Source organism: Bos indicus x Bos taurus, chromosome 17 (assembly GCF_003369695.1).
Source record: "Bos indicus x Bos taurus breed Angus x Brahman F1 hybrid chromosome 17, Bos_hybrid_MaternalHap_v2.0, whole genome shotgun sequence".
Lineage (NCBI taxonomy): Eukaryota > Metazoa > Chordata > Mammalia > Artiodactyla > Bovidae > Bos > Bos indicus x Bos taurus.
In genome coordinates this window covers 8,460,551-8,476,674 of record NC_040092.1, presented here as the reverse complement: position 1 = coordinate 8,476,674, position 16,124 = coordinate 8,460,551, and the positions used below count along the sequence as shown (strand labels likewise).

Here is a 16,124-nt window from a genome sequence, read left to right as displayed (position 1 = left end):
ATGCGTGGCGCTGTGGGCCGTGGGATCACCCGGGCCAGGCCCTACCATGGGTCCTGGAGCTGGAGAAGGTGGACTGTGAGTCCTTCAGGATGGATGAGGAGTGGTTAGATCCTAGGAACGTGAGAGTGGAGAGCAGAGTGGTCACTGACATGGTCACAAGCATTTATTGAGCACCTCCTGTGTTCCAGGGACCGCTCTAGATGCTGGAGTTACGGCCACTCACAAAACAGGTAGAGGTCCTGGTCCCCCCACAGGCCTAGTTCATGGACTTTTGCTTGATGATGATCAGGAACTGCTCTGAAGGTGCTGGCTTCCTGTCTACCCCCGGGCCTTTGCACATGCTATCCTCGTGCATTCTTGCCTCCCAAAAGACCTCCACCAGTAGCTCTACTTCCACCTCCTCATGAAGGCCCCCATGAGCCCCAGGACCAGACTAATGCCCCCCAGACTGGCCTCTCACAGCCTTGGAAATGCCCCATTCCAACTCTTAGCACAGTTTGCAGTTAGATATTCATTGCTTTGTTTACTTGCTTATTGCAAGTCTCCTCTCTCTGAGCCTATGTCTGCTCATTACTGTCTTCCAGGGCCTGACAGTGGCTGGGTGTAAACTCAGTGCTCAAGAAATATTTGTAGACTGAATACAATTTAGAATGTCACAGCGTTGGAACTTCAGAGGTGGCAGCCTTGCAGAGGGCATCGAGAACAACCCCACACTTAGCTGCAGCCCAGAGAGGGACAGAGATTTGCCCAGCCACTCACAGCTGATGAGTGAGCCGGGGCTGGAACTCAGGGATCTTTTTCCCTCCCATTGGTGATTGACGTTTTTGTTATTCTCTCCTCAGATTGTGGGTCGGGATATTTGGCTTAAGGGGTGTGTGTGTGTGTGTGTGTGTGTGAGAGAGAGAGAGAGAGAGATGGTCTGATAGCTGTCTAATGGGGTCACTGGCTGGGTAATTTCCCTGGTTTTATTTTCTAAACAGCTGGCTCCTCTTTGGGGAGGCGAGTTGGGGCTGCTGGGACCATCAAAGGGAGTAGCTACAATCTAGGGCCCTGGTTCCTAAAAGGTGGGCATGATCTGTTGATTCTTGTACTCCCCATGCTCCAGACCTTCCCTGGCTCCCTGTTGCCCCTGATGAATGCTGTTCTGAGCCTTTCGCTCTGCTCTTCCCTCGCCCTCCTCATTCGCTCCTCCCTTTCATCCACTTCGTGCTCCAGCACAGTTTCGTCACAGTCCCTGTCCGTGTGCAGCATTCTCAGCCACCTGCCTTCATCCACACTGGTCTTTCCTCCGGGAATGACCTTCCTGGGTCTCTGCTCATTCACAGTCACAGCCTCTAGGACAACTCCCCTGCTTCTTTCAGTGGGCCTGTCTCTGTCCTGGGGTTCCCTGAGCTCTTGGCTTCTCTCCCGCCGTGGACCCATTTCTGTTTCTTAAAAAAAGCAATTAATGTATGTATGCTTCTGCTTGGAAGTCTGTGAGCTTCTTGAAGGCTGGTCTGATTCACCTCTGAAACCTGCTAGCACCGGGTCTGGTGCACATAGGTGTTCATTAAGCATTTGATGGACGAATGAATGAATGAGCGCAGGAATAAATGAATGCAAGGACTGCTGACTCACTGGACTCCTCAGATCAGCCAGAGGGCCTGGTTCCCGTGCCCACAACTGACTTATCTCAGTTCCCTGGAGGAGCCTCTTGAATGCACCTTGCCTCACTTTCTCAGTCTGTGAAACGGGGCCATGAAAACCCGTGTTCTGGCCACTTCATTTTGGGGTATCGCGAGGCCGTGGATCTCAGGATGTTAGAGGGAACCCACAGAGCTTCCCACCCATCCCTGTAAATGGGGAAACGGAGGCCTGCAGAAGAAAAGGCTCTGATTTTGGGTGTCTGAATTCCCTCCCTGCCTCAGGCCTGACCCTCCACGAATCCTTTAAGCACAGCCCAGCTCCCACTCTGTGCCCTGAGCTTCGGAAAACCTGAGTCACAGCTGGAACCAAGCACAGGGAATTTTCCTCCTCACTTCCAGGGGCCTCGGAGCCTCCCTGACCTCGTCCCCTTGGGCTGGGAGGCAGGATCCCTGCTTGCTGGCCCAGGGGTGCTCGGCAGGACGGCCCTGCTGTGTGTGTCTGTCGGCCTCAGTCTGCCCTGGGGACCCGCGGTCAGGGAGGAAATGCTGCATCTGGTGTCCCGGGCTGTGGAGGGGGCACCCGTGGAGGAGGGGGTGTCCGTGAGTGTGAGCGGGGAGGGGGACTGCGTGTGGCCGGGCTCGGCCCCGCCCCTCCCCTTGTCCCCACCCCAAACCCACTTAATGAAATCAAGCTGGACGGAGGGAGGGAGTGAGGGAGGGAGGGAGGGAAGGAGGAGGCTGGGAGGGCGGGGGAGGGCGGGCGGCAGCCCAGAGCCGCGGCCAGTGGGCACCGCCACGGACTCCAACTCTCTCTGCTCCACCTGGCGGGATACCCTGTGTGCAGAGGAGCTGGTGAGTCCTGGGGCCCCCGCCTCTCTCGGGGAGCCCGGGGTGTCTTGGAGTTCAGGGGGCCGGCGTGAGTGCTTTAGGGGGCTTCTCTAAGTATGCGTGAGCCTTGAGTGTGTGTCGGATGTTGAGTACGTGTGTGACCTGTGTTAACACGACGGGTGGCCAGCTGTGTGTGCCCGGGGATGATGCGTCCTGAGCGCGGTGCTGTGTTGGCCAGAGAGGGGCATGTGTGTGCAGCTGGGGCCTTGCTGTAGGGGGTGTGCTGGAAAGTGGGCGTCGGGGTGGGTATTCCCAGGGTCCGCAGGAGGGTGGTGTGTACGAGGGTGGTCCCACCTGTGGGGCTCCCCAGCGGGTCGGGGGGTACGTGTGTGCACGTGTTGCGTGCGTCCGTGTGTGTTCTCTGTGTGTCTGGGCTGCGGGTCCGTGTAGCCATCCGGGGTGTCGAGACGCTGTGCGTCTGTGTCTTTTGTGCCTGTCGTGTGTCTGTGAATTGTGTGTACGTGTGTGGGTTTCAAGACTTCAGGGAAAGACTCCTGTCCTTCCCCAGGCCTCCCCTCCAAGGGGCCCAGGGCCCTGTCCTTGGCTGCCCTGGAGCAGGGGCTTCAGAGCTTCAGCCAGAACCCCTCCCCCCAAGGCCACTAATTGAAGCCAGGTTTCTGTGGGCTCCCCTCCCCCTCTGGCCACCAGTCCCTGAATGGGGGCAGGGCAGCCCCAGCCCCTCAGCCTCAGGTCTTGGCGGGGTACCTTGGCCCTAGGGATGGATTTGAAGTATCTGCCTATTCCTGACCTCAAGTGGGGGCATCACATTTGAAAACAATGAACTGTGAGTGAGATGGGCTCTGGAGAGGGGCCCTGCTCCCAGCTTGGAGTCCTGGATAATCATGTGGTACTACTAATTGACATCTCCGCTGTGCCAGCCACTGCTATTTCTTGTCCTAACAATAGTCCAGGAAGGCGACCTTATCCCCATCGTACAGATATGGAAACTGAGGCTCAGAGAGGTGCCATGCCTGACCTCAGGACACACAGCTGGGAAATGACCTCCACTCGGGTGTTCAGAGCCGCCTCTCCAGTCAGGCTCTGTCCTGACCGACTGTGTGACCCTGGGCAGGCCTTTCCCAGTGTCGGGCCTGGGTTTCCTCCTGGATGAAATGAGAGGGGTTGGCCTGACCCCACCGCCTCATGGCCCATGAATTTCTGCGTCCTGGGAAAAAAAATGAGGAGCAGGGAGGAGCTGGGGGCAGCTGATGGGCAGGACAATCATGTCAGAGCAGCCCAGGTCAACGTGCCCATTCTACAGACTGGAAACTGAGGCCCAGAGAGGTCAGGGGGCTCATCCAGCAGGGTCACATAGTCATGTCCTGTGAAGCCCCGCCGGCTCCCCGCACTTGGCCTGCACATTTCCCAGGGAGCCCCGGGGAGGAGAGTCGTGGGGGCGATGAACGGACTCGGAGAGTCAAGGTCTCAGTCTTGAAGAGCCAGAAGTAGTTCGTGTGGCCTCTTTCCGTATCCTCTGCCCCAGCCCCCAAGGCTCTTGGGGAAAGGAACACTTCACTCTGTCTGACTCATTGCTGTGCATGTGTGTATGTGTGCGTGCGTGCGTGCGTGCGTGTGTGTGTGTTTGTGTGTGTCTGGTCCTGGATTCCTCGTTGGCTACAGCTTGGGGAGATTTCACTCAACGAGGTATTAATACAAATTTGGTCTTTCCTGGAGGATGGGGGGAAAGAGTGAGCACATTTACACATCAGGTGAGGATAATCATCATTTGTCCAGGGAGGGGGGTGGCGGTGGGAGAGTGCCGGCTGGTCTTGGATCCCTGCTGGGGTAGAAATTCGGCTGCTTCTGAATTCCATCTCCTCCCGCCCCGCGCCCCCCCCTCCCCCGCGCCCACCCCCCTCCCCTGCCCTTGCCACCGGGGAGCAGCAGCTCCGTACCAGGCGCTTTCTGAACTTGTGGTCTCATCTGATCCTAACAGCTCCGAGAGGCAAGCCCTGTGCTCACCTCCTTGCCCCGCCCCCAGTTTACAGATGGGGAAAGTGAGGCCCAGAGGAGCCGGGCAGCAGAGCCAGACCCAGATGGAACCAGGAATCTAATACCGGCCTAACTGGCCTTCTCAGTCCAGTGCCTGCAGAGCTTCAGGGCAGAACCTTGACGGCCGCTGCCGCAGGGAAGACCCCTGGCCTTCAGGCCCCACCCGGCCGGCAGTCTATAGTGAGAAGTTTCAGCTGCCACCATGAGAGGTCATTCCAGGGCTTGACTCGAAGCAGCAGGCAAGGAGGTGACTGCTGAGGGAGGGGCAAAACCGCCAAAGATCAAGGCTGTCTGTAGGAACCTAGGCTAACAAGTACCAGGGGAAGGCTCCTGAAGCTCGTGGAACTGCTCAAATTCTGGTCCCAGCTGACAAGTGATGTCAACCAGGGAGTGTTAGCCCATTCCTGGGTCAGCCGGGGGCACATCTGAATGTGAGTGTGTGTGTGAGTGAGTGTTTGGATTCTCAGAATCACAGAGAAGGAAGGTTCAAATCCCAGCTCTAACATTTAGCATCTGTGTGTCCTTGGGCAGGTCACTATCTGTCTCTGGACCTCCAATTCCTCATTTGAAAAATGGAGACAATACTAGTGTTCTGGGCTTTTTTGGAATTGCACCCACAAAAGGGGCTCAGATGAGCAACCTGTGGTAAATGTACACGGTGACCTACTCATTTAAAATGTATCTCTTGACTTCCCTGATGGTCCAGTGGTTAAGACTCTTGCTTCCAATGCGGGTTTGATCCTTGATCAGGGAAATAGGATCCCACATGCCATGGAGCATCCCCCACAATTTTTTTTAAAAGAGCCTCTGGGTGAGTGTTGCCTTGTCTGATGTCCTGGAAATTTCTTTTGTATTTTGCTATCTGAGCCAGTTTGTCTGCATTCATGTCATATTGGGAGGCACCAGGTCACTTGGAACGAGCCAGTCAATGGCCCCATGTCATTCTTACATCACTTCCTGTATCCCCAAGTCACCACGAGTTGGTACCGTCACCTGCTTTGCAGAGCGGGGCCTGAGACCTGGGCTCTCATGGGGACCTGCTGCAAGATGTTGGGCACCTGACTCCTTCAGCCCAGGAACTCGCTGTGTGGCCTGAGGCCTGCCCCTTGCCTTCTCTGGGCTTCTGTCTCTCCCATCTGCATCCCCGAGAGGGGGCGCCACAGTCAGGGGCATGTGAGGCTTTCCCATCCTGGCACATACAGCCTCATCCAGCATCAGGGTCCTGGGCCCTCTGCTGGGCCAGGCAGCGGCTCTCAGGGGGCGGCCTGGGGTCCCTGGGTTTGTCTGAGAGGCCAGGCCAACTCACACCAGCTGGGAGAGTTAATGCTTTAGAAGCCAGGCTCCTCCATAAAGCTGGGCCATAAGGAATTTATTAGTCATCCAGGCTGTCTGGGCCAGGGAGGGTCTGGGGGTTCAAATAGGGAGCAGCCTTCCCGTGGGGGAGGGAGGTGCGGAGTTCATCTGGATCCCATTTGGTGGCAGCCACAGGACTCCGGCTCCAGCTTTGTTTTAGGCACAAGGGTTCCCCCGGGGGGCCTTGAGGTGGGGGTTAGCCGTGGGGCACATGCTCACTCAGGCCCCTGCTGAGCTCAGAATCTGGATGCTTCAAAACTTATGACTCTTTTGGTGACAGGACCGCAGATAGGCCAGGGGCAGTGGGGAGGGCTTCCTGGAGGAGGGGGTCAGCTTGCTCACTCACTCACTTGGCCCTCCCTCGGTGCCTACATCCAAACTCCAGCTCTTCCTTAGCAAGTCTTTGAATCCCTCTGAGCCTCAATTTCCTCACCTGGAAAATGGGGAGAATGTAGTACTACCCCCAGCAGGCAGTTCCCAGGAGTCAAGAGAAATTCATCTAAAATAAAATAGGGCCTGGCACATGGCAAGCAATGAAAGAGTAAGTTCTTATTCGTTGAGCCAAGTCCATCAAAATGCATTTATTGGGTGCTTACTGTGGCGTCCAGGACCCAGATATAATGCAAAACCCTGAAGTTGCCCAGATGACTAAGATTCAGCCTGTGCCCTCTAGAAGCTCAGATTGAAGTGAGTCGTTGGGGGCAGGGGAGAACCTACGTCAACCCCGGGATGGGGTCTATTGCACAGTGGGGAGGCTCAGGCCCATGGGAGGGAAGCGATTGGCTAGAAGAGGTTCTGTGTCCCCTGCACCTCCTCGGGGTCCCCTGAGGCCCCGGGGTCCCACCCTGATGTCTCCCCTGCCTCCCTTCCCCACAGGTCCCCGGCAACATGGTTTCCGCAGCGGCGCCCAGCCTCGCCGTGTCTCTGCTGCTGCTGCTGCGGGTCTTGCCCACCGTGTCCTACTCCGTGTCCCTGCAGGCCGGCTTCCTTGAGGACACGGGGGGCAGCGGGGAGGCCGAGGGCTCGTCGGCCTCCTCCCCGAGCCTCCCGCCGCCGCAAACCCCGGCCCTCAGCCCCACGTTGGTGGGGCCCGAGCCCACGCCCCTGGCGGGCCCTAAGCCCCCCACCAACTTCCTGGACGGCATCGTGGATTTCTTCCGCCAGTACGTGATGCTCATCGCCGTGGTGGGCTCCCTGGTCTTCCTGCTGATGTTCATCGTCTGTGCGGCTGTCATCACCCGCCAGAAGCACAAGGCCTCTGCCTACTACCCCTCATCCTTCCCCAAGAAGAAGTACGTAGACCAGAGCGACCGCGCAGGGGGCCCCCGGGCCTTCAGCGAGGTCCCCGACCGGGCTCCCGACGGCAGGCCTGAGGAGACCCTGGATTCCTCACAGCAGCTCCAGGCTCACATCCTTGCCGCCACCCAGAACCTCAAGTCTCCCTCCAGGGCCGCCCCAAGCAGTGGAGACCTAGCCAGGGCACCAGAGGGCAGATCAGAGGAAGAGGAGAAAGGCCCCCGGGAGGCGGACCTGGAAGCCCAGGGACGTGCGCTTCCGGCGGATAAACCCGAGGTGCCTCCTCTGCCGGAGGAGCCCTGCTCAGTGGAGGCGGACGCAGCTGCAGGCGCCGCGGCAGCCGATGAAGGTCAAGGAGAGCCAGACGTGGCTCCCTTACTCGCCCAGGAAGCCGGGGGCCCAGCTGGTCCCCCCGAAAACCCCTGTGTTTGCGGCAGTGTCCCCCCCAGCATCTAACTGCCCCCTCTCGAACTGCGGGCCCTGACTGTTGGACCCCTAGCGGTCACCTTGGGCATAGAAAGGCCCTTGGTCCCTACCGCGCTCTGACCACCCCGCTTCCCCGGCCACTCCCCGCTGCAGATCCCAGCGTGTCTGACCCTACTACAGTGGGCGGAGATGCTGGTCTCTGTCCCACCTCAGGAATCTCACCGACTTCCAGAACATCTGTCCCCGCAGCCCCAAGGAGCTCATCCGAAAGGCACAGCTCCTCTAGGGGCTGGGACTGGGAGGGGGGTGTCCCAGTCACAGACACATCCGCTGGGAAACAGAAGTCTCAGGTCCCTTGTGACAGTGCCGACGCCGCTGCTTTCCATCAAGGCAGAAAAGAGGAACAGAATAGACATTTTGGAAGAGGTTGAATGAATGGGGAGACGCACAGGGGCCTGGAGGTACCACAGAAGATCCATCAGGAGGTTTCTGTGAGGGGCCCCTGCGCGTAGCACGGGCATTTCCCAAACTGGCTTCCCTGGAAGGACTTTGAGGGCCAAAGAACGAGTCGAGGAAACATTGCTTCTCTGCTCTGTGTACCGTCTCTCCCCTCACCTGCCCAACGAAAGTCCTCCAAGGCTCTGACAAGTCCTGCAGTAAAGGCGCCCATGGAATCCGGTTTCGCTTAGCCTTTCCCAAACTGCTTTTGACCTTGGAATACTTTTGTTTTGTTTTACAGCTACAGAGTAAAATCCTGCAGAGAACACTCTGGAAGTTACTGCTCTAAATGTTCCACGGGGTGCCCCCTCCCCAGTTTCTGGATGGTCCAGGGTGAGGGTGGTGGGGTTTGGGGTCTTGGCCTCTCATCCTGCTACTTACGGCTGTAGGGATGGGGCAAGTGAAGTTCACCTTTCTTGCCAGGGACTCCAAGCGACCTAGAAGCCGGCTGGGAGGTGCTTCTAGGTGTGTGAGGGGACCCCATTCTAGGAGGGGTCTGAAGGTATGGGGGAGGGCTTCCGACACCCAGGCTGGAAGCAGGGGTCCATGGCCCCCCACCCTTCACACACACACACACACACACGCCTGGCAGCCTGTGCCCACAGCATTCTTCAGTCTTCAACAAGGGAGCCTGAGCTTCATCCAGGATTTGGGGAGGCCCTGTGAGGGGATTCTTGTTTCTATTCCTCCGTCCAGGCTCCACCACCTCTGCACAGCTGTCCAGGTGCTGGAATATAACAAACCAGCACAATAAACCTTTATTCAGGCCTGAGCATGCTGGTTTTCTGGGGGTGGGGAGAAGGAGTCTGCTGGGAGGTTGGGGGGCATTTCCTCTGGGCTTTTCTGTAGGGATGGGGCAACTTTTGGAGGGGTGGGACAAATCAACCTGGCCTTGGGGGCCGGGTGGGTGTGGGAAATGGAGGGAGGGATGGATGCCGCATGGGAACAGGGGCCAGAGTCTGTGCCCCAGAAGCCCTGGGCTCATGGCCACCGAGGCAGCGTCCATTCGCGCCTCTGCTGCTTACGGTGTCTGCAGGAGAACCACCCACCTCTGTTTCCCCCAGGAGACAGGGGCCGTGGAGGGGCTTGGAGCCAAAGTTGTAGTTCCCCCTCTCCCTGCAGAATGGCTGAGGGCCGTTCTGGGTCTCAGGGACAGCACCACACTGGCCGCACCCTTGGCCTGCGGTGCCTGGGGTGGAAGGCCGTCCCTGCCTTTTGTCTCCTCACCCACCAGGCTCCTCCTTGCCTTTGATGGCGATTCCCGTGGCCACTGCTACCCCAGCTGCCAGCTGGAATCCAGACGTGGCTGGGCTGGGAGCATGTGCTGGATCCCTGGGGTGATGGGGGCGGGAGGCTATCCCCACCTCCTGCAGCCCCTCTCCTCCTCCGACCCCACATCCATCCGGAGAGGGCCGGGGTTTGGGTTTCAAAACACACAATGGCCACTGTCTGGCTCAGTGGGGAAGGGCTCTCCCTCTCAGCCCAGACAGGCGACCGCCCAAGGACGTAGGGAGAATTGAAATACAAATACTGAATACCAGGATGCTGTGTGGCTTGGACCAAGTCACTCCACCTCTCTGGGTGTGACGAGCCCTCTGCTTGTTCCTGAGCTCCTGCGGGGTCCTAGGCGCAGGGGTGTGGCTAGGAAGTGCATGAAGCTTCCCCAAGTCAGGCAAAACCCAGGTAAGACAGCAGCAGACATTGGAGATCCCTGGGGAGCAGGCAGGGCTGGGTCTCCGATCAGCAGTTGCCTGGCCAGTGGCTCACCGTTAGTGTCCACTGGGCCCTCCAGAGGACGTGGGGTGTGCAGTTTTAGCCACAGCCTGTTTCCCCAGGGACTGGGGAGGAGATTAAGGAGGGGGTCTGAGCCACAGTGCAGGAATTGACCTCTCACCGCTGAGCTTTTACAGCTACTATTCCCTCTGCCGAAGACACCCTTCCACCCCCTCCCTTGCTTTGCTAACTCTAATTTTCTTTTTGGCCATGCAGTGCGGCATGCGGAATCTTAATTCCCTGACCATGCATTGAACCTGTGCGCCCTGCAGCGGAATCTCGGAGACCTAATCACCGGACAACCAGAGAATTCCCGTTAACTCTCATCTTTTAGCTTCTGGCTTAGATATCCCCCCCTCCCCCCTCCCTCCTTCCCAGTCTCTCTTCTACAGTCCTGTGGGCTCAAGGATGACAATAGTCGCTTAGTGATGGAGTATCTGTTATGTGTCAGGTGTGGCTCTAAGCAGTGGACATCATCAACTCATGGCAACCCAGGCACTGTCGTCATCCCCATGTCACAGCTGGGGAAACAGAGGTCCGGAGAGAGGAAGTCAGTTGCCCAGATCACAGAGCCAGGATTCCAGCCCTGCGGTCTGATTCCGGAGTCTGAGTTCTCTGGGCTCCACTGCTTTTTCAATGAATGAACGAGTGACTGAATGAAGGACGCCCTTGGGGAGGACAGAACGGCTGCACGACCTCTAAGGCTTGGAGCCCCTCCGCCCTGCCCCCCGCATCTGTGATGGAGTCACCCAGGAGGGGCCTTTGATGGGTTCACATCTGGCCGGCATCAGCGGGGAGTGAGCCGTGGAGGGAGACCACGGTGGGGATGTGTGTGGCGAGTCCAAGGGAGGAGGAAACAGCAGGGCTTAAGGGAGCGGGTAGGGTGAGGGGTTCCAGCGTTCCCAGGGATCCCGGGATCTGCCAGGGCAGGAACAGGACCCCCACTGTCCTGGGCCTTGTAAAACCCCACAGCTGCCCCCAGTCGGGGAGTCTGCCCCGGGGCCAGCCCACGGCCGCCTTTGAGGGGGAGGGGGAGGGCCAGCAAAACCACCCTGAGACGTGAACCCCAGCTGGTGTGGGAATGGGGCTTCAGGTGACGTGAGGTGGGGTGGGGTGCTGAAGAGCCCCATCCCCGTGTCCTGCCCTGCTCTGATCGTCTGACAGGCTGGGCATACTCTGGCTGGCATTTTGCTGAAAACAGGAGGGACAGAACCCACACCTGCCGGGCTGCTCTGTGCTGGGCTCATCATCTTTACCCCTTGGGGTTCTCACAGTGGTCTGGGCTCTCCGGTGAGACCACCTGAGTCAGTGCCAGCTCCACACTTGCTTGCCTGGCTGCGTGGCCTTGGGGGAGTCCCCTCGCCTCTCTGGGCCTCTGTGGATAAAGAGAAGATGAACCCACTCCAGCCCGCAGTGTTCTCCACCTGCCCAGCGGGATTACCTGGGAGCTCGGAAACTCCTTTCTACCTGGCCCCCACCCAGACCAATGAAATCAGAGTGTCCGAGGGTACAGCCAGGCAGTTGTCACAGCCAAGATGCAAAGTCCACCGGGAGAGGGGCCAGGGGTCTGAACACCACTGTCTCTCCAGCACTCAACACTGCCCCTAGCACATAGCAAGCGCTCTGTGTGTGCACATGCATGTAAGGCAAAGGAGGGATGGTGCCCGCACATCCATAACCACATCTAATCCTTCCTACACTCTCCACGGAGAGAGGAGCAATATCATTACCCTCCCCCCATTTTGCAGATGAGAAAACTGAGGCTCAGAGGGGCGTAGTGACTTACCTAAAGTCACACAGCAGGGCATAGCTGGTCTTTGAACCCAGGTCTGTCTGGCTTCTCAGCCTGGACTCTTCAGTGCTGAGCCTCCCACCTCATTTTAGAACTTCGTGGCCCAAAGGGAGAGCCCCTTCCCTGATGGTAGAGTGGGCACGAGCATTTTGTATCCATTGCATTTCATCTTGGGTCCCCCTTCCTTGTTCTGACCCCACCCTGCCTCCCGGGGTGATGACAGTGACTGCCCACTGCCTGTCTTCGTTTTCATTCATAGATTCTTGGAATCATCCAGTTTTTTGCCTTGCCTGGGATGATGTAACCCTCTGAGTTCCAAGGTGGCCCAGAAGTGTGTAGCAGGGTCATAGATCTTTTGTTTCCCAAATACAGTTCTTTATGAGCACCTACTCTGTGCCATGTATTGGGGAGGAACTGTTAGCAAAACAGATCTGAGGCTACATTCTAGCAGAGGAAATGAAACTTCATCAAAGAATCATCCAGATGCAACCACAATGATTAATAACGGAAATAGCCACCATTTATAAGTGGACTGTTATGCACGTGTCTGGCATTTTACCCATATTACTTTTTACAGCTTTACTGAGGTGTTATTGACACACAATAAAACGCACATATTCAAGGGTGAAATTTGATAATTTTGACACGTGTTTAAAGCCATCACCACAATGAATATAATGGATATACCCATCACCCTTTGTAATCTCTCCTTACTGCTCCCCCACCCCCACCCCAGTCCCCAGGCAACTATTGGTCTGCTTTCTGTCGCTGTGAATCACTTTTATCTTCTGGAGTTTTATGTAAGTGGAACCTCCAGTGTGTACTCTGTTTTTGTGTATGGCTTCTTTCACTCAGCATAAATATTTTGAGATTTATTCGTGTTATTATATCTACCAATATTTCACACTTTTTTTATTGCTGAGCAGTATTCCCTTGTGGGCGTCCCATGGGGCGCAGTGATAAAGAATTCACCTGCCAGTGTGGGAGAAGCAAGAGACGTGGCTTTGATCCCTGGGTCGGGAAGATCCCCTTGAGTAGGAAATAGCAACCCACTCCAGTATTCTTGCCTGGAAAGTTTCATGGTCAGAGGAGCCTGGGAGGCTACACTCCATGGGGTTGCAACAAGTAGGACACAACTGAATACACACACAGACACACACACAGTATTCCCTTGTATATGCATATGAAAACTTATCCATTTTCCTGTTGATGGATGTTTGTGTGGTTTCCGGCTTTGGCTATTACAAAAAAAGCTATGAACTACTGGATGTTATTTTATCTCTCCCTCCCAACCTTATTAAAGAGACGATTGTTAGTGCTCCCCATTTTACAGATGAGACACATGGAGACTCTGTGAGGTCAAGTAACTTGTCCAAGGTCACACAGCCAGTAGTTGGAGCATAGAATCTTAAAGAGTGAGAATTTTTGAGCTAAGTGACTTTAGGGAACCTCTAAAGTTGAGAGAGACTCAGACCAGGCCCTCATTTTATACTTGGGCATTTGAGGACCAGACAGGCTGGGTCTCATCTAGAGCTGGGTGAGAATTCGGGGTTCTGCTGGGCAGTCTTGCACTGTATCCAGCTCCACTCTGCTTTATCCTGCCTCTTCATCTGGTTTGGGGGAAGGATCTGTCTGGAGTGGGACAGGGATTTGTCATTTTTTCAGGAGGTTTTAATTTCGGGATTCCTCCGGCTGCTCAGAAATAGCAGGAAGGATTTGGTGCTGGCTCCAGGGCAAGCTGCGGGAGATTCCCCCACAGCTGCTCCCCCTTCCCAGGCGGGTGCAAGGTTTATGGTGGCAGCTGCAAAGTATAAAATAGCTCTGCTCGTAAATCTGCTCTTGCCAGGGTCCCTGATGCCAGAGGCCTCTGCAATGCTCAGCATGGTGTCCCCCCACCCTCTGGGGCCCTGCAGTGACGCTGACGATGCCCTGGAAGGCTGGAGGGTCCAGGTCTAGGGTGGTCACCTGTGGCCTCTCCCTTAGGGTTTGGAGAGTTGGTCTCAGCTGGAGGGCCTGGAGGGGGAAAGGACTAGGATTGCACAGGCCGGACTGGGGACAATGAGGGGAGAAGGTTGTAGTGGACATGGAAATAGGGAACCAAGAGACCTAGTTAGGGTCCTCTTAGCTGTGTGACTTGGGCATATCAAGTTTTTGAACTGTAGGTTCCTTGCTTGTAAAGCTGGGGCCCTATCTCCCCAGAATGGATGTGAACGCACTTTACAATGTGCAGGGCAGGGTCGTCTGGTGGTTAGGGGTTCAGATGACCTGGGTTGGAATCTCAGTTCTGCCACTTCTCAGCTGTGTGACCTTGGGCAAGTCACTTAACCTCTCTGGGCCTGAGTGAGTTTCCTCATTTGTGAAACAGAACCTCGGAGGCTTGAGGTGGGAGTTGCATTCATTCTCGTAGAGCAAATCCCCCACAAGTGCTCATTGAATGTGAGCTTCTGTTTACTGTAAACTGTGAAGTGCCATTCCTCAGGAAAAGAGGGAAACTTCTGTCTCTAAATGTCTGGTTGTTCTGGGAGACACTTCTTTCCAGGTCTAGGTTTAGAAGCTTCAGTATCCTAAGATCAGTGATTTTAGAGGCTTGGAACTTCACATTTTAAACATCTATTCTTGAGGGGCAGGGCAGAGGGTGCTAGAAGGATTGGTGGACTCAGAGCACCACCAGCAGCCAGGAAAGTCCTGTGAACTCTGGGGAGAGGGCGACAGATGCAGCCAGAGACAGAAACAGGGTGCTGTGGCCTTTTGGGGGTGAAAAGCCACCCCCATCCCATGTGCCCCTCTGCAGGGGCTTGGCGCCCAGTGGGGGCCAGGGGTCATGTGGCAGCTGTTCCCCATCTCCCTCTGGGGTGTGGTGTCCCCAGCCAGGGTTTGGATACTGTCTGGTGGGTACAGCTGGAGACGTGGCTGTCTATATGGGCTGGGGAGCCCAGGGACTCAGGCGGGGCAGGTGCTGGGGCTATTTCCGGGGGGTTGGAAAGGTGAGGGGGACCCAGTGGGATTAATTGCCAGGTGGCCTGGAATATCTCTCCTTCCCTCTCTGCTGTGTATCCAGTATGAAAGTGAAAGTGAAGTCACTCAGTCTCTTTGTGACCCCATGGACTGCCATGGACTGTAGCCTACCAGGCTCCTCCATCCATGGGATTTTCCAGGCAATAGTACTGGAGTGGGTTGCCATTTCCTTCTCCAGGGGATCTTCCCGACCCAGGGATCGAACCCGGGTCTCCTGCATTGCAGACAGACGCTTTACCCTCTGAGCCACCAGGGAAGTCTCCAGGGAAGTATCCAGTATAAAACAAACCAAATGCTTAGACTGGCCAGAAATTTCTCTAGGCGCGGTGGGGGAAGGGCGGAAGGTGTCTGCATCCCAGAAAGACTGGGGTGCAGATCCCAGCGTTCGAATCCCACCTCCAGGCTGCTCAACCCTGGGCAGTTTCTGCTCTCTCTCAGCACTTCACCTGTGAAACTAGGTCCTGCCCTCTTGTGAGGCTTAGATGAGAACAATGCTCCTTGAGCAAGTGGCCCACTTGGGAGACCCCCAAGTCCCCCACCTGTGCCTTCCTCAGAATTTAAATCCCACCATGAGGGTGTTTCCATCACTTCTTCAGCACCCACTGTGTAGCAAGCGTGGCACTGAGGACTTTCTACACACTGGGTTCTCACAAAGCTGAGGGTGCCACGGGTATGATCCACCTTATACAGAGGGAGGCATGGAAGCTCAGAGAGGCCAAGTGGAGGCAGGTCACATAGCCAGAAAGAACATGAGCCTGGTTTTGAATCTCCTGGGCTTTTGGGGATCCCATGCGTGCGTGCTAAGTCGGTTCAGTCGTGCCCGACTCTTTGAGACCCCCGTGGACTGTAGCCTGCCAGGCTCCTCTGTCCATGGGATTCTCCAGGCAAGAACACTGGAGTAGGTTGCCATGCGTTTTTCCAGGGGATCTTCTCGACCCAGGGATCGATCCCGTGTCTCTTATATCTCCTGCAATGGCAGGTAGGCTCTTAACCACTAGCTCCCCCTGGGAAGGCACCGAGATTCCCGTAAGTAGGGCTCTAATTACAGCTCCACGCTGCCTGCAAGCTTACTCGTGAAGGAATGAGTGAATGAATGAGCGCATGAATGCAGGACAACGGGGTTGATGGGGCCCGAGGCCAAAGTGTCCAGACTTCCATGTGACCGCCACAGCTCAGCTGGTGGCAGGGGCGTCATCTCAGTTGTTGGTACTGCATCCTTGTGGTTCTACGAGGTGGAAAGGCAGCAAAGAGTGCTTTGACTGTAACTGGCCACGGGGTCGGGCCCCGCCTATGCACCAACAGAGGATGAGATGGTTGGGTGGCATCACCGATTCGATGGACATGAGTTTGAGCAAGCTCCGGGAGTTGGTGATGGACAGGGAAGCATGGCGTGCTGCAGTCCATAAGGTCGCAAGGAGTCGGAAACAGCAGAGCGACTGAACCGATGCAACAACTGCGCGTGCATA

The 16,124-nt window shown here is 56.3% G+C and overlaps 1 protein-coding gene across 2 annotated transcripts; it reads left to right on the top strand.

Annotated features, from left to right (window-relative positions):
- The first annotated feature begins 2,371 nt into the window (after positions 1-2,371).
- On the top strand, positions 2,372-8,849 carry TMEM119 (transmembrane protein 119). 2 transcript variants are annotated; one of them, XM_027566489.1, is made up of 2 exons: positions 2,372-2,477; positions 6,735-8,849. In XM_027566489.1, the coding sequence occupies exon 2, from the start codon at positions 6,747-6,749 to the stop codon at positions 7,608-7,610; it is 864 nt and encodes a 287-aa protein (XP_027422290.1). In that variant the 5' UTR covers positions 2,372-2,477; positions 6,735-6,746; the 3' UTR covers positions 7,611-8,849. The 2 variants fall into 2 exon arrangements, with proteins under 2 accessions (XP_027422290.1, XP_027422289.1); XM_027566488.1 differs by lacking the exon at positions 2,372-2,477 and adding an exon at positions 4,099-4,222.
- Positions 8,850-16,124: the final 7,275 nt, after the last annotated feature.

Coding starts and splice junctions, on each gene's coding strand:
- TMEM119 (XM_027566489.1), top strand. CDS start 6,747: ATGGTTTCCGCAGCGGCGCCCAGCCTCGCCGTGTCTCTGCTGCTGCTG.